Raw genomic sequence first — 23,435 nt, 5'->3', positions numbered from 1 at the left:
AAGTTTCTCCATCCGACCACTTCCACTGGTAATCTGAATGTGGAATCCCACAGCAACCAGATTTACTGGTTTAGCGGAAATATAGGAGCTTGTTTGAACTAATGGAGCTCTGAAAGTGGATGATTCTCGGTGCCCACAGGACGCGGCAAACCTGGTGTGAAGCACACGTAAGAGCAGCTTATCCTCCGCTCAATGAAAGACGAGGTCTTGAATTAATGCCTGCGTGCAGACTGTGTCCATGTTGCCTCAACCCGCAGCCTGCACTGGGAGCTCGGGCCCGTGAGCTGGGAATGTAGTGGCCGGCCCAGACAAGCAGCCTGCATCTGATTGCTTCATTACAGGGCCTTGCTTTGACTTGGTTGCACTGGACTGATGAACTGAGGCAACAGACAAGCACACATAATAGGAAGAAATGAATTCGTATTACAGCTTTCTCAGGAGGCCAATGGTTCCGGCTGAAGCAACGATGCTGGTTTCATTCACGAGCCAATGGCTTTCTGTACTCTGAGGGCATGATGGAGCATTGGGATGCTGGATCCGCTCACAGGGGAGAAAGCAATAATGCGCACAGGGCCACATTATTGTTCGCGGCTTGTTTTAACGATGAGTTTGGTGATTAGTGTTTACCTTTCCCTGCTTTACTGACACCAACATGATACAATTTGTCCAAAGTGTTTATTCCAGCAGTCCTCCTGAGGCCGCCCTCTGTTAGTTAGGCCCCATGCAGCACCCAACAACATCAGCAACACAAATGAATAATTAATTTAGTGTCTTATTAGGCTTCTGCCCCGAACTCTGCCAAGTCTGACTAATGAGTGAATGACCTGCTGTAAAAAAAAAACAGTCGTGCATGCAATAAAAAACAGGAAAGCATAGCCACAGGGTAGCGGTTATTAATCCCTCACAATGCCTTATAGAGGTTAGAATTGGAAATAAGTTCTCATTTCCATGTCCATGTGCCTGGTCAGCACCAACGCTAGGAAGGTAGAGAAAAAAAAAGACATTTCACAAATGCTGCCGATGTGAGATTCATTCAAGTCGAAGTTACCTTAAATATAAGGTTCCACAATGTGCATGAATTAAAAAGCCATTGAGTGCAGTGATTTGACGGTGCAAATCGGGCACAGCACCTGCTTGAGCAATCTCGCGCCTCCACTGCTGCATCCATCAAATTCCTACCCCCAACCCCCTTCACCCCCCCCCTGCTCATACCTGTTCACTCGGCTCAAAATGGATGTTGCAAAGCTTTTTTAATTGGCTTCCACTCGAGAATCCAAGGGCATTTTGAAATTCACTTTAATAATATCGCCTCCTGCAGCAGTGTGTAGGACGAATGAGTCTATGCCACACTTGGTGGTTTTCAATGGTCTAGTTTAAGATCTTTAACATGTTCTGGCAACATTGCTATGGTTGGCGCTGCACTTAATTGGTGGAGGAAATGTTTTTGAACATGGTACAGGTATTTCAAAATGTGTTTCTATATGACAGGGTATATAACCACCCTGTCATATACAAACATATATCTATACATATATCTTTTGTTGTTGATAACCTGGATTAAGCAGGAAATGAATGAACACAATTTTAGGTGGACTGATGGTTCTATTGCGTAAGCAGACATCTAACTAACTGTCATGGCATTGTGCTTATGAGCAAGCATAATAAGATGTGGAGTTTAACTTCGTGGTCTATTTTGAGTCGTGCTGTTTATGCCTGTTATCTAAGGCAGTCAGCAACTGTGGCTAGAAAGCAAAGAGTGGAGAGTCGCTGTTGCGGGTGCATGCAGCCTCTCAAAATGTCCACCATTTGTGGAAATCCGCTTCTTCCTTGTCAATCGCTCTATGCTTTTGTAGTTAAAAATAAATATATAAATACTTTAGTTTGTTTTGGCTGCATTGCTCAGTGTGTCTGGGTTTAAGATGGTGGTTATCTTTACAGGTGAAAGAAGGAATGATTATATCCAGTCTTGCTTACAACTGCGCTGCAGTCAGGAAAGCATACCGTACTTGAACGTCGCACACAGCACTCGCACTCGTTAAATAAACCAGACCAGTTCTCCATCAGACCCAAAAGTGGTACAGATTGGTCTTGTATTCCATTGAAGACGAAGGTCAGACATATGCAAAAGGTGGTCTATTTATCAAGATGTAATATGGATCACATTGAACAGAAGTAGTTGGCTTGTGTGTTTTCAAACAGACGGTTCATGTTTAAGCCACATCATCAGTTATTTTTTCCCTTTACTGTCTTTTACTCTGGCTCTCCCGTGGCTTAGCCAAAGATAACTGAGTTTAACTGTAATCACTCCAAGTCTGTTCCTCTGGAGAGCAGCACAGCGGGCAGCACCGTTCCAAACCTCGGAGAGAGTGGTGTGCTCATGAAGAATCAGGGGACGATAACTTATCTTGTTTAAAGCACAAGAACGTTGGCCTGTTTGTCTTTCGGACTGTTGGATCCTCTCAGAATTGGCTTCAATCAAATTGTGCTTAGAGAGTAAGCAAATATGACCTGCTGTGAGAGGGTACGCTCCTCTGAAGTGGTACAACTAGTCATTTAATAAAACTAAAAAGAGCAGATAGGAAAAAAAGAAGCCCCTCATACGCAATGAATCGTGTAGGCGTGTTTTGTCAAGTGTCCTTCAGGGGCATGTTTGAATTTCAGGTGAAACTGAAAGCCTAAAGCAGATTGGCTTCCAAATTAAAGCTGAAAATACCACCAAGAATAGCAGAACCAAAACGGTGACGGTGAAGTTGGTACAGTGGATGCCCGCCACCTGCCTCTGAGTCTGTTTTGTAGTTTAAGTTCGCATAATCAAGGAAATAAATAAATAATCCAGACACAATTATTTTGATAATGAATTAATACATTACCAGAAAGGAATTAAGGAGCAGCTAATTGCATGATGCAAGTCTTTTTCATTAGCCTTTTCAGAGAAAATTTCATTATATGCATCACGAGGCATACACAAAGATGAAATCAAGAAGCTGTAAATATGCGAATAGTGGTGAAGGTGAGCAACACAAACCACAACATTAGGAACACCTGCAGAAACAACGCAAGGGTGTTCAATTGATAGAATTATTCAGAATGGTGCAATTCAGTTCTACCACAATAATGCACTTATACGAACCTATGACCTTATCTGTGAGTGTAAATCAACATTTTCAGCAGCAGAGCCAACATGCCATACATATTTGACTTACCAAGGACTTTAAAGCACATAAAAAATATCGGAGTGATATTTAGGTTGTTTTCATTCCCTCCATTCTTTGGTCCAAAACAGAATTACATCACCTAATTGCACTGCAAAATTGATCATTTCGTACATAATTACAGTGGAAAACAATCAGCCTTTTAAGCTTTTAATGGCAGCGGCACACTTAGCAATTACCATTACTTTGCTGCGCTCACTAAAACTAAAGATCTCTGCCAATGAAAAACATCCTCTGACTACTACAAAGTATAATTGTCTGTCCTGACATTTGGCTGTACATCATGTGTGAGGACTAAATTCCGATCAGTGAGGGAGGCCTGCGCAAGCTGGCTCTTGGCTGTGTGTTTTTGGGGCAACCAGGGCGTCTGATGGCTTTTGAATTATTTATCCGTCAGGCTGCCGGACGGTAGTCACAGCGACGGAGGGCCCGTAGCGCTCGTCTGGTGACGTCTCGCTCCGACAGTGGCCATTAGCGGACTGTGGCAAGGGTGCTAATGAGCAGGGCCAGAGTATTGTAATCCACTCCATATCCTTCCTAACCTCCAGACCCTCCACAATGAATAAAAAATGAAGGAAACATTTACAAAGATCTGAGTACAGAGCTTTTTAATTGGGTTTTAAAAAAAAAAGAGGTTAGATTGAAAAGGCAAGATAGGAACAACCAGACGGTTTCCTATTAAGGAGAAATGTCAAGCGCAGTGGTGAAGCAATAGTCTGTGTGCATCCCTTTGTTGTCCTGCCTGACATCGAAGGCTAATTTTTCATGGTTATTTGAACTGGAAAATGAAAGAGAGGTTTGCGATTATTTCTTATAAATGACAACACAATCACATTACGCTTCAGTACAAACACAGAAAGGATATTGCCTTTTCATATTTCATGTGAAAGTAATGGATGGGCTATGCAAAGAGGAACCGAAAGAAAGACAAATGGTGAAAGAAAGCCCCCGTGTTTGATTTGTATTAGAAATAGATAGAGGTAGGGAGAGCTTTTTTTTCACTAAGTGCGAGCACTCTCGTGGATGGTTTAAGTGCATGTGCAGTGTAATCATTGGATTTCTTTAGCAATTAGCTATGAGCAACCAGCAAGGGTGCTTGTTAGAAGAAAGGTTGCCCAGTTTATCCACTCCATTCTCCCGGAGAAAAATGTACCATATATCCATTATATGCCTCCCTGTGCAATGTAACACAGCGTATACAGCGCAGACCTCCACCAAGGCCAAACCATCCTAATTGGGAACACTAAACTATAGGCCTTCATAGACACCCATTTCCTGTATATGCCTACAGTTTGTCCAGAAAAAAAAAATTATATATTTTTTTGCTTTGGCTTACGAGCTAAACCTTTATTTGTCCGATAGTAAAAAAAACTCTTCAAGTAGGTGGCTTCAGGCTATTTACTTCTCTAATTGGAGTTTGCGTCACATTGAACAATTTGAAGTCAATTGCGGAGATTTATACTGTAACATCAGATAGCTTAATGCTAACATTTGATGAGAAACACCATAGACTGGCTAACAAAGCAATGGATATTTGAATTCACAGTGGAGCAACACATTAAGATGAAAAATACTCACATGCAAGTAAGTAAATGAATAAATAAATCGATCGATAAATAAAAAAGTTGGCATTTTAGCAGACAGGTTTTGTGGGGTATTTTAGCTTTCTTTTGTATTATTACTACTCCAGTTTTGTATTGGTTTTATCCTCATGATATTATAACTATATTCTCACAGCATTACTTGTTTGTTTTTTTCTCGTATTTTTGTTTTGTTCATTGCAGTCCTAATAATACACTTTGTCCAACCTCAGCAGTGGTTTTCTCTCCTTATAAACAAAGAGTGGTAAAAATGCTCCTTGGCTAAGGTAAAAAGTTAAATTCTCATCTTCCACTTCTCCTCCACTTGTATCATTGAAAATCTCCACTTAGCAAGTTGTTAAAGTTTGGAGAGCAAACATACATCAATGATGCGCTATATTTGAAATTAAATTGATTAGCAAAATTGATATTCATAACTCAGCCGAGTCTCTTTTATCTCAGCGTACGCTCTCATAAACAAACAGCCTGTCGGGCCCACGGCTGCAGATCAGGCGGGCGGGATGACCAAAGCAGCACACTATGGGCCGGCATACTGAGAAACTTGTGTGTTTACTTGTGAGTTTACAAACACTGAATGACTGGCCCAGTATGCTAATAAGCTCAATGCGAGAGCCGCCAGACGGACACCTAACACGCGTCAGGTTGGGTGCTTACATACGCCCCACCATGGCAACATTGATTTTCTCTGCTAATACCTCCACAACAGTCCACGGGCAGATGGATGTACTACAAAGATATGCAAATGATGAATTCAATAAATCGACAGGCAGAGATCTTTTTCAGTCGGCGCAGTCCTCTCTATTGGTCTGTGCTGCCTAAAAGTAGAGATAAGCAGATAAGCACCTGTTAATGGACACACACATCCACGTTTGCGTGTACACACCCACGCGTATGTTGGCTGAATCGACTCGATCGCAGGAGTTTGTTATGAGAATAGCAGGTTAAACTCAAAATGGCAATTGCTCCAAATCTGTTAATTATTATTATCGTTAGTGACGTTATTGTTGTCGTAGTGAAACACATTGATCATCTTTGGTAATTTTCTGACGGATGTGAAAACTAACGCAGTCTATTTCTATTTTTACACTTTATGCACCATTAAATAATATTAAATACTGAAATAATTTGCTGTTTTTGAAAAAGGGATGGCAATTACAAATGTGATTTTCACAATTTTTATAATTCATAGATTAATTGAAAATAAAATAATCGACAGATTAACCGATTGGTAAAAAAAACTTGTAATTGTTGGTCTCTTTGAACAATCAATACAATACACAATACTTACAAGTGTTACTTTCCTCGCAGCAGTCTGCACTTTTAATTGTCAAGTTTTCCTCCCGCGTAAGCAGGTATACCTTGTGTATAATAGCAAAACAAACAGTGGGTATAGTCATATTCGGAGCGCTTATTAGTCAGATATGAGACAAAAGCTGCTGGGTGTATGTCATATATAATAGATGTGGGCTGTCTTGTTAAGCCCAGCAGGCTGTATGCGGCTGTGCCTCAGTGGCGGGGAGGCTCTGAAGCGGGCTGTACCTGGTAATTAAAGAGACTTTGTGGCAAAAGCCAAACATCAGGAGAGATGAGAAATGAACAAAAGAGTTGTGACAGTTTCAGGTTATGTGATTTTTGTGCATGAGTGTGTCTTTTTTTTTTTTTTGTGGTAGTTGTTGCCAAATGAAAAATCAATACATTTTCCGGACTATACATATTCAGAGTGTCCACTGTGCTTCTGCCCTGAATGGGGAGGGAGAGCGGGTGTGTGATGAGGTGGGGGGTGAGAGTGGCCTGTTCGCCTGTCATAACTGTACCATCGCATTTTCCAAGCCACTGGTGAATATTTCAGACTTGATGTGATTGCCCTTCGTGACAGCGGCTCTTTTTTTCTCTTGCCAGACACCCCTTCAGCCCTCCTACCCCCCAATTCTGGAAGGTTCTATTGAATAACTGCAAATAGGTGAAGGCATTGTAGTGTGAACGGGATGGAGAGGGAGAGAAAAAGATGCATGAATAAAAGGAGGATGCATAAGAGAACGACCGCAAACGTGCATGGGAGGGGTGGCATGCAGCCAGAATGACCCCTTGTGCGGGACATTGTCCCTCGGGCAGAGTAGATGGAAGAGCAGCGGCCAGTGATGCTTTTGCCCCCATGCAGGCTTTTAGTCTCACATCTTATAACTGGCAAAAGTACAGCCAGCATCCCCCTTTGTGGACATAATATTTGTTAGTTAGCGGACATTCAAGGAATTCACCGTTTTGTGTATGCGTGTGTGTGCGTGTGTGTGTGTGTGTCTGTGGCGGGGCAGACGAGTGAGCAGTCCCTGAATGCGCACTCCCTGTGCAGCCGCATTAACCTAGATCCTTCTCTCCTTCATCACTCAACACAAAGAGAAGTAGAGCGCCACTCACTTTTTTTTGGGGGGGGGGGGTAATGTATCTAAACATGCCGTTATGGTGAACTATTTCTAATTAGCGATATTTCCCATGAGAGACACACCACTTTAGGGGAAAATATCAAATTCATCTTGCTCGGTGCTAACTAACAGCTCTTCATTTGAAAAAGAACAGCAGCATCTTGAGATACAAGTGACTCGACTTGAGTTTTTCAAGATAGGAGCCATTGTTTGGCTTTTTGTTTTGTTTTTTTGCATAAAAATTGAAATGCAAGCACTTTATTATGGCAGTCACTGAATCTATGAATCTAAGAATAAGGCCTGAATTGGCATTAAAATGTCTTAAATTAATCTTTGAATAGATCTTATGATAGTCTCACATCTCCAAATACGTTAACCTGATTAAAAAGTATTTATCAAATGACTGAAGTTGGTCTTATATTTAATTTTAGATTCTTGAAATCAACTTGGCCATAATAAACTGTATGAACCCTGTGATGAGCAATTCTTATTGTCTATCTGTATTTTGTTGTTGTTTATTGTAAAGCTTATATTTGAACACAAACGGTGCAGCAACACATGTAGGCAAAGTATATTTTCTTTTTCAGTCAAATTTTCTTTTTCTACTGTGAAGAACAACTAATATAACTGGATCTTACGAGTCACAATAGATGCGAAAATCTTGTTGTGCAAGGGCAAACTCAAAAAGCACCTTACAGTTGCGCCAAATTAGATTTATGGACACTGGGGGCTGAACATGAGCTTTGGGTTGAAGACCTGTGGTGGTCTCGTGGGGAGAGCGGGGGGAGTCGATGTGAGCTATGGCTGCTGTTTGTGATTAACTTGCCCTTTAAAGTTGTTTTAGTTATTAGCTGCCCTAACCCTCGTACCCCTCCTCCATCTTGTGAGGCTCCTCCCTCCCTGCCTCCCTCCCCTTCGTTCGCATCGGCCCCATGGAGACACAAAGTATTCATTCACATTTAGATCTTGAGGTCACAGCAGGGCCAGCAGCGAGAGAGAGATGCCCGCCTGCATGCGTGCCTGCGTCGTGGCCCCCCCCTCCTCAATAGACAGGTCAGGAATCTAACACGTAACATTGACCAGCAGCGCTGAAGTAGCTTCTTTCCTTTCTGTGAAAAAAAAGCGTGGGAGACAGAGAGTGACGAGTATCCGCAAATCTGACTTTTTTTAAACGCGGCATTCCTCATTTTGCACTCAATGGCCAAACATATTGGGACACCCACGGGGGCTGTCTGGCAAGACTTTCTACCGGATGGCACTTGTGATGTGTTTCCTGACTCAGCATATCTGCTCTAGATCACTGTAGGTCATATCCATTAGGTTCTTCGACACCCAGTGAACAGAAAAAGGGGACTCCCCAAATTGTCACTACATAGTTGACCAAAAATAATTTGGTAAGATGACGAATGAAGTTCTAACGGTGAGGGGTGTCATCACAAGACATTTGTCCATTATGTAAGGTTTTCTGCTAATTTGAACTAGGGCTGACTGATCTAATTAGTCAGTAGTGACTTTATATTGTAACAATACTATGTCCTGTAGTATTTGTCTGACTACAAGATAATATTTTTAACACACCAACACAAACCCAACAATAGACCAAAAAGTTTTTATATTAATGAGATTCATCTTATTAATTGGCCAATTAATCATTTGTCTGGATTTTATTCTGCCAAATATTAGAATCTGTGTCCAAAAAATATTGGTTGTGTCTCTAATTTTAACTTGGCCACACAAAAGCATATTGTGGTTTGCTCTGAGAGCCCTGAGTTTATGGACAACATAAACACCTCGGGGGGGGGGGGTTCCGATTGGGAGGAGTGGTCATGTTTCATATGTGGGTGCTGAGGTGCTGATATGAGGACAATGCATGAAAGCCCTCAGCATGGCTCCTGTGTCTCATTGTCCTTCGCTGCCCCTCCTGTCACTTCCATTTCGCACCCTCAAGTCCGAAGTCAGGACAACTTTGATGCGGGGAAAAGGGTGCAAGGCATCATGGAGAGATTGGGGGGTGCAAAGGGGATTAAAAAAAAGAGCGAGAGAGGGTCTATGAACTGTGAAATAAGATCGCTTTTTATCCGACGGTGTTGTGCTAAAAGGAGAAAAAAAGAAGCTTTCTAGGTTTGGATAAAGCAGTGGAAGCTCACCTCTGAGTTAGACAGCACTTAGGGTTAGGTGACATCTGGTTAAAATGATAGCAGCCTCACTGATAATAATGAAACACAACTCATTCTGCCTTTGTAAATGCAGCCAGTGTTTTCTGGAAGCGCCACGGCCCTTCTCAGCTCAGGTAGGACGGCGTTTCTCCGCTCTGTCAAGAAAGTCAGCCGGCATCACGGCCGTGTCGTCTGCCGAGGCCGAGAGCACGGAGGGAGGAGCCTGACCTAGTGAAAGATATTTAGACTGACTATTATTACTTGCTGCTCTTCTTCTCCACAGTCTGGGAAGGAATACTGGAAAGTGCAGTGGTTACCATCAATTATTTATTAGGGACGTTTGTGCTTGTCAGACTGATTAGCGTCAGTGTAATCACTGCTCTTGCGTGTGTGTGTGTGTTGGGGGGGCAAGGCTGTTCCCTGTTCCCGCTCATCATGAAGGTAATATTGTTTTTTTTGTTTTTGTTTTTTTTAGATTACGCACGTCCTTTGCATAGCATGTGCTTTTGTCATCTCCAAACATTTCTTCTGTTATTCTCTTCCCTCCTTTACTTCGGTCTTCCCTCTCTCTCTCTCTCTCTCTCTCTCTCTCTCTCTCTCTCTCTCTCTCTCTCTCTCTCTCTCTCTCTCTCTCTCTCTCTCTCTCTCTCTCTCTCTCTCTCTCTCTCTCTCTCTCTCTCTTTTTCTCTTTTGGTGCCCCCCCCACTTCCTCTGTGCACCTCATTAGTGTGCGTGAGTTCTCCCGGCTTGTAAAGAGTGACACCTATGGGTCTGATTAAGCCCCTGCACTCACAAGGGCAAGAAAAGCTGTGAGATGTCAGGAAGAGGGTGTGTGCACGTGCATCTGTGTGTGCGTGTGTGCGTGTCTGTGTGTGTCTGATCCTCGTCTGCTTGGAACAAATGAGTGTAATCTGTGTGTCAGCCATGAGTTTATTCAGCCCGCATGATTAGATTAATGGAAGTGCTTCATATCGTTGTATTAGGGTGGTTAATGAAGACAATTAATTACAAGACAACCTTCAGGCTATTGGTCTTTGCATATCCCAAATTTGGGTTACAAATGGCCTGCTGCCATAGCTTTGAGTGCTGCTGTCTCACTTGTTCTCGGGCTGCGTTGTTACCGTTTTCATTCTGTTGCCGTTTTTACTCTCAGGCCACTTTTGACCTTTCATTAATTATGGTCTGCGTGGCTTTAATCATTTTTTCTTCTAACACTAGAGTTGAGCCATTTCTAAATTAGTTTTTTACTTAAACATGTACATAATGCAGCTAATGGAATTGAATAAAAAAAAATAGATGTCACTCTGGGTTGTGTGTACCAAGGTTGTTTGGTATAACAAAAAGCTTCCTTTCATAGAGAGATATTAATGGTTAACAAAACTGTGTTTATCATGATTATAGTTTACAGTCTTGTAGAACTAATACTGTATGATATGAGAAATGGTTCTAAAAATGTGGCTCTTGTATAATGCGATGTATTTTCCACATCTCTTTAATCAATTTTGATTAAAATTGAGTATTATTGTCTCTTGAAAGGCAGAGTTTGTGTTACATGTGGTGTGCCTGGTCAGTATAGGTCCTGTATTAAAAACAAAGGGGAACATTAATCATGTGAGCATTATGTGCAGGAAGTCTAAAGGGAAATGCATTCATGCATCGGCTGTCTATCATTGTAATGTTAAAATATATCATATGTGTGCAAAATGTAGAATAATGTAGAGGTGGAACATTAGTCCCACTACGAGTGTCACTATGGATAAAAAAAAATTGGCACAGCCCCCACCCCCCTTAAAAATGTACCTGGGGATTATTTTGTAATCTTAGCACCCGTGCAGCTGTGCGGTTTCCTAATTCTGGGAAAATTGAAGTAGTCTTGTTTGGAAGGCGTATTTAAGATCTGCTTCTCTCACTGAGGATGAGCTGCACTGGATACATTTAGTGCTTGGCCTAACGAACCGTAACCGAAGCATTGTATAGTAGAAAACGGAAAAGTAATGATTCAGTAAACATCCATCCAAACAGTTTCTTAAAAAAAAAATATTGGTTATATTTCTTAAAATAGTCATTGAGATTTTACTGTACTAAAAAAAAATCTGGGAAATAATTTTAGGAAGAAACCACTGCCCCGAGGCAGACAACCAATAAGAGGCCAATCATTACTTGAGCATTTGTGGTCACGCCGCCTCACTAAAAATAAAGATTAAAACCAATAATATGTAGTATTATCGTAACACGGCAATATTTTTTAGGGATGTGCCTGCGACAGTGTGCAACAAATGCTTCTGGTCGTGTGATGTTTAGTAGTAGAAGTCACTTAGTTAGCAACTTGCTTACTGGAAGTGGTGAGCTTTGTCTTTCGTAATTAGAGCACAACACAGGAAGTGCCATGTTCGCCATTTCCGGTACATTTTGCTAAGTGAGCAGCATTCTTCATAGACATCATTTGTATGTACATACTGATTTATTTATTTTTTATACTGTGGCCTATGATCGGGTTCATGTCAAAATTATTTCCTTCTCTTGTTCTTTCTTAGAAAGCCACATACGCACTTGCAGACTAAGTGTGGAGCCCCGATAACAATGTTCTTCAGTGAGGTTCTTTGTGTTTATATTTGAAAAGAAAAATATTATATACGTATAATTTAAGAAGAGTGCTACGCTGAATGCTGTTAAACAAAGCATACAAACTCATTCATTCCACTCATTGTTGAGCGGTTCATCATAAGAGGAAGCGAAGGCATTATAGATGTCCTTTGTCAGGCATCTTCTGGAGCAACATTTATTTACAATCTATACGTATATGTGTCAAATCAATCTTGACGCCGGCCCCTCTTCATGTGTGCGAATAGAGCTCGACCACAAACGGGATAAACAGTGAGCGGCGGGGATAATGTAAGATCATAATAGTGGTTTTTGCTGCGGGTAGTCATGTGGCGAGCTGAATCGGGCAGGCCATGTGATTGCTGCGGGGCTGAATACTTGAACAGGATATTTCGGTATGGCTCTTGTAAGGTCGTCAATACGTCAATAGCTCGTAGTGTCGGGACCTGAGCGTGAAAGCATTTTCTAAAGAGCATTTAAGCACATTTGCTGAGAATTAGCTGACTTGTGTAATAACTGATAAGGCCTATTGACCACGCGGCCTAGTTTACTGTTGTCGGATCAATGCTGTTGCGCTCAGTGTCGCGCTACTTTTAAACAAAGTTTACAGGCAAGGGGGATGTTCAAGGGGCACTGGAGGGAAATAAAGGTGATTGATGGTCTTTTTATTATCTGTTTTCACTATCTTTTCCTTTGTGTGTTACTTACAAACAGCATTATTGGATATCCATTGTTTAGACTTCGACGCAACCTAAATGGTCAGATATATCGAGCGGAGGCTTTTAAGATGGTTACAAGGGATTTCTGCCTTTGACTTGAAATAAAGTAAAAGGGGTTGCATCCCTGAGAGTTTTAAATATTCATGATTTGTTTTTTCCCCCCCAATATATAAAATAGGATGGAGAGTGCGTAGTTAGCAGCAGGGGGACACAATGTATTTTGGTCTTACCCAGGCAAGATGCTTCACAATGAAATAAAATTAGGTTGACCTCCACCCAACAAAAAAAAAGACTCCATATATTTACAAATAGATTTTTGTCTTTCAATATATTTCCAATTGAGGTAGAGAAGCAAAAGCAGACGGCAGATTGTGTCCTCTTTGTTTGCAAGCCTCGTAACCGCGTGTCAGCAAATGCCATTGTTGCGAGCACCTATAGAAACAAAACACTGCCGTCCCTTTAAGTGCCTCCACCAATTCTGATGGCTTGGTGATTTACATTTCCCATCTTCCCTCCCCCTTCAGGAGAGCTGAGTGAGGATGTGGAGGCTGCTAGTGAGACCACCACAGACCAGGAGGACCAAACCAAAGACAGAGAAAGTGGGGGGGAGAAGGAGCTCACCAAAGGGCCAGGTAAGGCCAATATTTCCAAAACACACTTGAGGTAGCGCAGCGAGCGGGGAAATATTGGGGGTCCCTGCACCTGAATAGTGCTGCACATAAGGCCTTTTGTCTAACTGAAGCATATGTCCAACAACATAGTGAGAGCAGTTGCAATCACAGCTCATTCTTTCGGGGCAGACCGCAAGTGTGCTCTTGGTGCTAGTTGTAACGTGTGTTTAGCACCGCCCCCTTCATGCAAACTCACACACACAAGATCACACACTTTGTTTGTACAGTATCCCATCAGGGTTATGTCAGAAAACAGACAAAATGTTGATTGTTTACCAAAGTAAAAGCAAATTATTATTTTTTTTATTCAACAGAATGATAATTAATCAGTTCGTGGAAATACCGTTTTTTCCATGTATAATGCGCCCCCATGTATAATACGCACCCTAAAAATGACATGTTGATGCTGGAAAAAAGCCTGTACCCATGTATAATACACACCCAAATTTGTAAACGTAAAATTATTTCATCTCACTATCGTGGCATTGTTACTGTTACTGCTCGCTTAACTTCACGACGGTGCTCACCAAACAGGGATCCGAGGCAGAAAAGATCTTCAAGATTTTTTTTTTTAAATTAAGATACTTGAATTACTTAAGAATTCGTTTCACCCCGTACATTTGACCTTCAAAGTTCAGCACATTTGTTTTTGCCATTGTCATAAAATCAATCTTACTGTGGTATGCATGCAGGGGCTGCATTCAAGACGAGAGAGACATTAAACACATGAATGTGCCTGGTTAGATTCTTCTCACTTGTCAATTTCTTTTTTTGTGTCTGCAGAATGTTTTGATTTACACTCGTTAGGTTAAGAGCTGGAAAATAATCAAGACCTTTTTGCATAGCTATTTTTTGGTATGTCAAGTGTCTTACGATAAGTAACTAAAAGAAAGGAAAAAAAACTTCATCAGCGTTTGAAGTCCCCCATCTTTGATATTCAAACTTTCTATTTTAAATGAGGCTGAGTTGTTTGTGCTCTTTGAAAGGGTGACATTTTTCTTTGATGGGAGAAATAATGATATGCATGCCTGACTGAATATGGCTAAAAGTATGTTTTAGCACATCAAAATAAAGCACTACAAAAAGCACTAAAATGAGCTGGCCGATTAATAATTCACCCGTACCTGGTGTGCGCAGGAAGACGACTCCTCGCATTAGGACTCTTCCTTTTTTGAAAGACGTGCAATTTTATACAAGCGCACTGGCTTCCTTTCCTCCCCTCTGTCAGTCGCTAATCACCAAATAAGTGTGTTTCTGTGTTTTCACAAAGGAAATATGTGCTTGCATATGAAAAATTTACAGCTTTCCAGCAGCTTATTAGAAACGCTTAGTTAAAAATAGCATGTGCATTAGGGAACTGGGTCTGAGGTTGTGTTTGATGTCAGGAAAAAGTGGGTAGAGAGGTTGGGTGTCGTGTTGTCAGCAAAAAGGCAATGAAAGAGTCCCTGTTTGTGCTTGAGACTTTTTGTGTATGACCATTGAACGCAATGGTCATCGAAAGCAAGTGCAGAAAAGCATATTTTGCACAGGACAGAAAGGCAAGTCAGGTCCGGCGGTGGATGCGGAAAACGGAGAAGCGCTTTGTTTGGGCTGATGATGTTTACACAGGCGGCACACAGATGTTGTGCAGGTTACAATATGACCAATAAATGTCTTGCCAGGCTGTTAGTTATCTGAAAGGTGCTCAGGCACCCGACCGACTCTTTAATTATTATTTTTTCTTCTTCTCCTTTTAAGTTTACTCTACTACAACTACAGGGGTGTTCCTTCTCATCATTGTCATGTAGCTGCCGGTGCAGGGCACAATTGTTTCTTTATAAATGACAGTCACTGTCACGCAAGGCGGCATTAGCCAACACAGAAGAAAGACGCCAAGCCATTGTCAAGCTCATTCTCCCTTTCTTGTTCTCCGACTCCTCGCTGTTCATTAAAATCATTTAAAAGTATGTACATCAGAGTGGCTGTAAAATGCATATGTGTCATTTTAGTATGAAAGACGCCTTCAATATTTAGACGTGTTTATCGCAAAGATGATGCATTCATGCACTCGTAGGCATGCAGACACATGTACACGTTGCCTATTGCAAATTTAGTAGACATCTGGCAGGTTTCTGTGATCATCACAGTAGTAGAGTAGCTGCACTCGCTGGTCACTTTATTAGGTACGTCTGCACTGTACCTAATGAGGTGTTGTTATAGCTTTATAAAAAAATTATGCCTTGACAAAGATAATGGTCTGGGGTTTTTTTCCACTGACAATTGTTGATATTGTTTGTTTATTTTTGTGGTTGTTTGCAGACGTTCAACTGCTTGCTTGAAGGTGTTTGTACAGCCACAATGATAAAAGGAATGCCTCTCTGACAGTGTCAGTAAAAAATAAGCTTCACATGTGGACTGACCAGTTCTGATTACTTTTTTTTACTTTTATTATCTTGACAACTGATCAGTTGTTAAATAATTGATTAATTATTGTACTTCCGGTTTATTTTTATTCTACACTTCAACTGAAAGTGGCACTTAACAGCTTGATGCCGCTTTTATGAAGTTTTACAAACTTCTGTGTGTTGTGAAGTAAGTTACGTTTACTGCAGCACCCTCAGAATTATGTTTACAAATCAAAGCCCCTCCCAAAAAAATGGCTGGACCTGATCTCAAAACTTTTAAGTTGACTCACTCGTACCTCAAGTCACCATAAAACGTTTAACGTGTTTTCGACAGTGATGTGATGTAATGCTCTGCTAGCTGCCGCAGCAGTTTAATCAATGTATGTGGTTAGCAATTCAAAGGGGAATTTTTAATGCTGGCTATGAAATATGTATACGTGGAATGGCCATAAGCCTGCTTCCGTCACACCCTCTCACCAAGCTGAGACAGCAGTCCGACACAAGACCCAGAATAGTCTCTTCACTAAAGCAGTTGTATACTTATTCAGTGGTTTAACATATGATGATCTAATGAGGATGACAGGCAGGATGATACCAGAACACCCCCTGCACACTTTTTTACCATACTACTTATAATATGTAAATGCAAATGGAAGGGTACATTTGTCACTGGATATTTTCCATTCCTTGTTCTTTGCATTGAATTTATGGGAGCCAGAGAAAAGAAAGAAGGGGGATATGAATCATTGGATTTTGCCCACATGTGGAAGACTTAAAAAAACACTCGGACATTTTTACACGACAAAAACAAATGACAGCACTAACTGAGAACATGGTCCTCACGTGCGCAATCGCGGCAATCCCGATGATGCGCTCAGTGTAGCTTGCATCTGAAACATTTTGAATTTAAGTATGGCTTTCGGTGCCGATCACACAGACAAAAATGTTAGTGTTTCTCCAACTGTTTTTGGGCATAGTATGTATGAACGTGGTATTGTTTGTTACTGGTGCTTTAGAGTGCTACTCAGATAAAGAATAACTAACACTTTAGCACAACTATTTCCCAGTCACCACTCGAATAGTGAGACAGTTTTAATGCATGCCTCTCCGACACCTGTTCCTGCGCCATGTGCTCTTTGCATGTCCAGGTGTGATTCTGAAAGAACACATAAACTGCTGGGTAGAGGCTGCATGTCGGCAGAATAATTAACATGGTAATTAGCATCCCCTAGACACGCCGTTGAGGCATTGCAGTCTGTGCTCATTCAGCACAAGACAAATATTAGGCTTTGTTTTGCAGCTGTTTACCTGCTGGCGGTTACTTACCATCGAAACAAGAGGAAACGTTTTTTGCAGGCTGGCTTTGCGATTGCTGTTGAAGTCAAAGTAGTAAGACAAATCAGGAGACAAAGTAATATAAAATGTTTACATATTCATAACACATTCTCTGGATGCTTGTCATCCTTCAAATAATTCCCTTTGTCTTTGAAGATAATAGGCCGTAAATTGTCCTTGTTTGCGAGCCAAGCTCCTGAAAGCTCGGTGTTTACGAGTTGTAATGGCACAACTTCAGTTGTGTGTCCTGTAAAGGTGAACGCCACGTCATCCCGTTGTCCAGTCAGCCCGATGAATAACAATCCTGCTAATTAATAGCTCCTATGCATGTCATAACATTCATTGTGCCTACTGCATGACCATGCTCTTAGTCACACACAAGTCACCCTTGCTTTTACCATTAAGTGTGTCATTTTGTTTGAAGAAAAGAACTCACTGTTATGTTCCGGGAAATGCTTTCATTCATTGGTTTAAAGAAATCTGTTCTTGTTTTTCCATTTGATATTTTCAGTTGATGATTACACAATTGAATGGCCTAGGCAAGAAGGTTATAAAGAAAAATGTGTAGGAATACAGGGCAACAGTCTGGCATGGTTAGAATATCATGAAAAGAGAAGAAGGAGTCTGTGTAATTGTGGGGTTGACTCATCTCAGTATTACTTTGTGAAAACCAAAAAGCTTTAGAGATCAGGTATCTTCAGTGATTGGATCAAGTTAAGGTCTCAGAGGTTCATACCTATGGCCAACTGCTGTAAAATGAAGATAAAGCAGGGACATCATCACAACTGCAGGTTTTTTTTCTCACATACACTGCTGTTACATACTGTGTACGTAGCTGTGTTAAGTAGTATGGTAGCCCTTGTGCTCACGTTACCATTATGAGCCATGGATTATGCAATTTCAGAATGCGGTTTCTTGCCTTGTGTACATTAAGTGCATGTACAGAATCATAAACATGTTGTTCTAAGACAGGGGTATCAAACTTATTTTTTTTCGCGGGCCGCATCACAGTCATGGTTTCCTTCGAAGGGCCATTGAAATTGCCAACCCAAATAAATGTCTGAATGTCTCAAATTATTTATAGTGTACGGTACTCAACAAACTAGTGAATGATTAGATGAATAACTAGTTTTCAAAACAGAGACTAAGAAAAACTGTTTACATATTTTAAAACTCTGAATGGTTATAAGAATTGCTAGCAATAGATTTATTTTTTAAAAGTGAAAACAATTAGTAATTTTAATATTGACATATGAATTTGATGCACAATTTGTCTTTGCGGGCCACATAAAATGATGTGGCGGGCCGTATCTGGCCCCGGGGCCTAGAGTTTGACACGTGTTCTAAGGAAATTTGACTCATTCACACCCTGATGACGATGGTATATCAGAATCAAGTAGAAAAAAATGAACTTTGCTTCTCACAGGAGTTGGACAAGCAACTTTCCAAGTAATGAACAGCCACTCTATTTACCACCTGAGTCGTGTTGTCCCCAGAGGACAAAGTAGATTGATGGCAGCTGTGATTGTCTTGATGGATTTCAACGTCAGATGACCTGTTTCCGATCCTTCAGTCAGTGCACCTCTTTGTCCGGCAGACGTTCTTGTTTCTCTTGAAAGCACAACAGGGCTCCAGACACGTTTGCAATGTGCTCCAAGGTCCACACTGTAGCCACGTGAGAGGTGAGACAAGGTGCCAACGTCCAATCCACTTATGGGACTTAACAGCACAAAAGCCTCTGGTTTATGGAAAAGGGACATGAATTAATAATCATCTAATTGACTCCATTCTAGCTGAGACATTTGTGCCTTCAAACAAGGTGCCACCTTGTCAATGTGTCAAAAGAGGTTTGCTAAGGATGGTGGTTCTGTGTCTAGTTACTCAACAGAAGATGCAGAAAGCGGACACACTCAGACGTGCACCCAACAACCTAACCGTGCATCCTTAAAATGAACTCTAGTTCTAATACGTATATCAAAAATGAAACATAATCGTTATTGATTTTTTTCCCCCCCTGCATATTCTTTTCACCTGTGCCATTTTCTTTCCATGTGTCACCAAGCTCAGTCTTCTTCCTGCTCCCTCTTGTCAACACTTGTAAAAGCTATAGTTGTGACCACCGGTTCATATTGCACTGTAGATATCCGTGTCTAACATGCGCGGAACATCACTCACCACCTCAATGTCCAACTGTTTTCATCACGCTATCCTCTCCATTTTGACGGTCATTTATTTTCATCCACCCTTCGACAAGATCACACGAGATACATACATAGTTGGATATTAGTCATGGTGATGGTGTTGGGCTGGAGGAATTGTAAAAGAAAATCAACTGATCACATTTTACGGCGCCCAAACTGACCGTGACCAGAGACACTGCATCCAAGTAAGCACCCCCCGGCTTGCGACTGACCGTGACCAGAGACACTGCGTCCAAGTAAGCTTCCCCAAGCTTGCGTCTCCCACTCAATGTCCCTGCAGGGTAGCTCTCCAGCTCCTCATTGTCAACAGTCACTTCTCACACTAATTGACATGGAATTGGCGTGGAATAAATCCTGCTTATTCTACTAATTGTGAGTCATGGAGGATGCATTTTCCTGCTTAACAAATTATTGTGTCTATGTGTCCTGTATGCACGTCTCTGTGCTTCTCGTGATCAGTTTAAATTTTTAATAGTTCATAGTAAAGCAGTGTGAAAGACATGTTTATTGAAGGGAACGAGAACTTGGTTTTCATATGGAACAGCAATATTGTCACTTTGTGTTCAGGTGTCTGCAAAGACTCCATATCTAATTGAATGATTGAAATTCTGGACTTAATGAAGACTGCCAGTCAGACAACAGTGCCTGGGCTTGCTGTTTCCACACAAGCTTAGTAAGGCGGACACTACCAAAGTAGTGTTGATGGGGATTTGGTGAGGACAGTGCCATGACTGAGCGGTTGGTTACTGTCAGGAATGGGAGTCTCTCCTTTTGTTTAACATTGCCATTGTTTATAGGTGGATGTGTTTAATGGGATTGGCTGTGACTGGACTCTAACAGGACCTTGGTGACTGATCCCAGTGTCTCTGGGAGATCGAGCAGGCGGCGGCGTCCAATGCTAGGTTCCCCACTGTGTAATCAGCTCAACTCCTCTTGATTGGAGGTGACATTTTAATGTCTGGAGCGAGAGCGTGGTCAGCCCCGCTTAACCTGACCCCCTGCCAAACCACCCCGCCCTAGCAGTACCCTGTGTTCTCAATTTACCCTTCTGGGACTGTACAAATCAGGCCAATTTTAACTCTTTATGGGCTTGTTAGTGGGTAGCAAGCCACCTCCTTATGTTCCACCGTGAATTTGTAGCTCTCATGCTGGCTCCGAGTGAATCGAGGTCCTGTGTAAGCTCCGGCTTAACTGAGTGTTTAAGTGTGATGATTCACTTTGTGCCACTTCCATTTTCTCTTTCTTTGTAATGATGAGGAGTTTTTAAGTGCTTTGCACCTGTTCATGTGTGAGACCTTGGTCTACAAACATGGGATGAGACTTAAGTTGCTTTATCGTTTACTGTACACTTAAAAGAGATGCAAGTTTGGTGTTTTTATTATTTTTTTGTTTGGGTAAGAATATCGCCAATGATCCTATAATTTTATGACGCTATGGTTTTGGTTTTCAGTGTATGGCACACGATTCTGAATAGTAACATCATTAACACAACATGAGGGGCATATTGGCTAGTCCACTATAGGCCACTAATGTAAAAAGCCTGGGGTCGCCGTAACAACAAAAGAGACAAGTTTGTTATTACAAGCTGGTAAACTGTTGCTTTACTAAAAATACACACGTAGGATTTCTCAGAACAAATCAGAGAGCTTGTATGGATGTGAACCGAAGGGGGCCATGCTTATGTACTTTGTCTTGATTTGAAAGACTCATGTGGGCAGAAATATGAGGTGCCGTGAAACCTAAAGCTGCACCCTGTGGTAAACTAACATTTGTACATGAGGTTGTTTCTGGCTCTGCCATTAAAAGCAGCATGAAAGACGAATTAAAAGTGTGTGATATAATGCCCAATTCTCATTAAATGTAGATATGGCACATTTACGAAAGACAGCCCTTTAGCGTTTTACCTTCACCCATATTGATTGGCCTGTCTCGTGCTGCCAAGCCTCGACTCATCTTGACATCTCCTCTTTATCCCTCTGTGCATGTGTGTCTGCTCAGCAGTGTCCGGCCATTCAGAACAGCACCAGTCAGATTCCCCGATCCCGAGCAAAAAGCCCTCGTCACGGTCGGAGACCTCTGAGAGCCCGCTGTCCTCGAAGCGTCCCCGGGCAGCTGAAAAGCGAGCCGCGGAGCAGGTGAGTGCCACAAATCACAGAACTTGTTGAGGAGCAGCCATGCATGCGCTTCATAAAAGTCTGACTTTTTTTGGTCTCCAATTAGTAAGCCCTCTTTATCAGCTTAAAACTTTAACTCCAATTAGAAGAAGTAGAACTACTTTGGATGAATTTTGTATTCATCTTGCCCAGCCCTTTCATAGTATTCGGGACTTTCTTTTCAACTTTCCTCAGAAAAATGTTCGCCTCTGATGCAGTCGCATTGCTAATTGTGTATAAGGTGGAAAATCAATAAGGTATTTGACAGATGAGAGCACTTTGAAGTGGGGGCCAAGAGTGAGTGGTTCTCACTATTACACACTTGTCTGTGATCAGAGGAATCTGGTTGCTTGAGGGAAGGCTTGCCTCACCCTACCCTCCTCATCTTCAGCTTCTCTTCTCTCACAAAGCCATTTCACCCTATTAACTCTGTGTGAACGCACCCCACCCCGTCTCAACAGCTTGTCTATCTACTTTGACTCAGATGTACCAGTGCCCTTACTGCAAGTTCACCAACACGGACCTGAACCGTCTCAGAATGCACGTGATGACGCAGCATTCTGTCCAGCCCATGTTACGCTGCCCGCTGTGCCAGGACATGCTCAACAACAAGATCCACCTGCAGTTTCACCTCACGCACCTGCACAGTGTCGCACCCGACTGTGTTGACAAGCTCATCGCCACAGTAAGTCCATAACATCGACAAGTTCTCCTTTATTCAGGGGTTTTAACAGCTTGTGTTATTTGTTATGCTTGTGCGTAGGTCATTCAAAGTGATTCATTGTCATCAACCTGCGTCAGGGGGAAATTGATTACAATTGAGTATGGTGGATATAAAAAGTCTAAAAAGTCCACAGTACAGATTTAAGGTTGCAGCGAGTCGGATAAATGCAGAACAGGGCAAGAAAACACACAAAACAGACACGTTGAAGAACGTATGGCCATTAGACACACAAGAAGTAAAAATAAAGTAAATATACGTTAGATTTGCTGTACTATATTGGAAAATGTCTGTTGGACTTTTTTTCCATTCATCCAGAAGAATATTTATGATGTAAGGCGTCACAAATGTTGGCTCACAATGTATGTTTTAGTAAAACCCAAAAGGCTGTTCCATGTTTTTTTAATTCTTTGACACCAACCTCATTCAAGTGGGCAGGAAAAGAAAAGGGCCTCACCTCAAAACTGTTCAAAACGCCCTTTAAGATGAAGACTTAAGGCTCAGTTGGAACTACAAGCCCAACCCCAGAATGATTGATTAATTAATTAATCGGGCAGCCTGCTCCTATAAACAAACAGACTGAGGGGGAGATACTGAAGCCTGTAGTTAGATTTATATCAACTGCAGTGTATTGGTGCATTGTTCTCTACTGAAAGTGGTCTCCTTGCTTCCAATAATGCTCATCAAAGGGGGAATAAAATTTTATTTGCCCCCCTTTTCTTGTAAATCACTGAGCAAATCTTTGTTCTGTTCTATCTTGTACGGCTCAATAGCTGGCCGGACAATCACACAGTAAAACATTGCTCTATCTCCCGCCTGGCCACCCCCCCATCTCGAAAGTAAATGGCGAGCACATTAGTATGGTAGACTGCAATATTTATTTCTTTTATAAAGGTTGTAATGTACTGAACCACTACAGAGTAGCATGACAGAAGACCTGTAATAGGAGACACATTAAAGCCAATACATTTTTATAACTAGTGAATGCAGATGGAAAAGTACTTTATCCTTTACACTCATCCAAGGAGAGGAGCATAATTAATTTTGAAATAGGTGACTTATTTCTTGCCAGGCATGTATAATGATATGTTCTTACCTACCTTTCATCTTTTCATCATTCCATTGTTTTCACATCCCACCCAATCTACTTTTATTCTCTCGACCCAAAGTCTTTCAGGCCTCTTTCTAGGTTTCTTTTACGGACACTTTTATTCTCCCATATGGGTGTTTTCAATGTTTGAGCACAGGATTTTAATTAAAGCCT

General features: G+C 41.6%; 1 protein-coding gene across 5 annotated transcripts in view; it reads left to right on the top strand.

Annotated features, from left to right (window-relative positions):
• zfhx3b (zinc finger homeobox 3b) overlaps positions 1 to 23,435 on the top strand; it is a 129,337-nt gene that overhangs the window by 92,614 nt on the left and 13,288 nt on the right. For 4 of the 5 annotated variants that reach the window (XM_061275660.1, XM_061275657.1, XM_061275658.1 and 1 more), the window contains 3 exons: positions 13,231 to 13,338; positions 21,296 to 21,432; positions 21,935 to 22,135. In XM_061275660.1, coding sequence (XP_061131644.1) covers positions 13,231 to 13,338; positions 21,296 to 21,432; positions 21,935 to 22,135 — 446 coding nt within the window. The remainder of the gene's footprint in view (positions 1 to 13,230; positions 13,339 to 21,295; positions 21,433 to 21,934; positions 22,136 to 23,435) is intronic. The other variant, XM_061275661.1, reaches the window with a different exon arrangement.

Source organism: Syngnathus typhle, linkage group LG4 (genome assembly GCF_033458585.1).
Source record: "Syngnathus typhle isolate RoL2023-S1 ecotype Sweden linkage group LG4, RoL_Styp_1.0, whole genome shotgun sequence".
NCBI classification, from domain to species: Eukaryota; Metazoa; Chordata; class Actinopteri; order Syngnathiformes; family Syngnathidae; genus Syngnathus; species Syngnathus typhle.
This window is presented reverse-complemented; position numbering and strand designations above follow the sequence as displayed.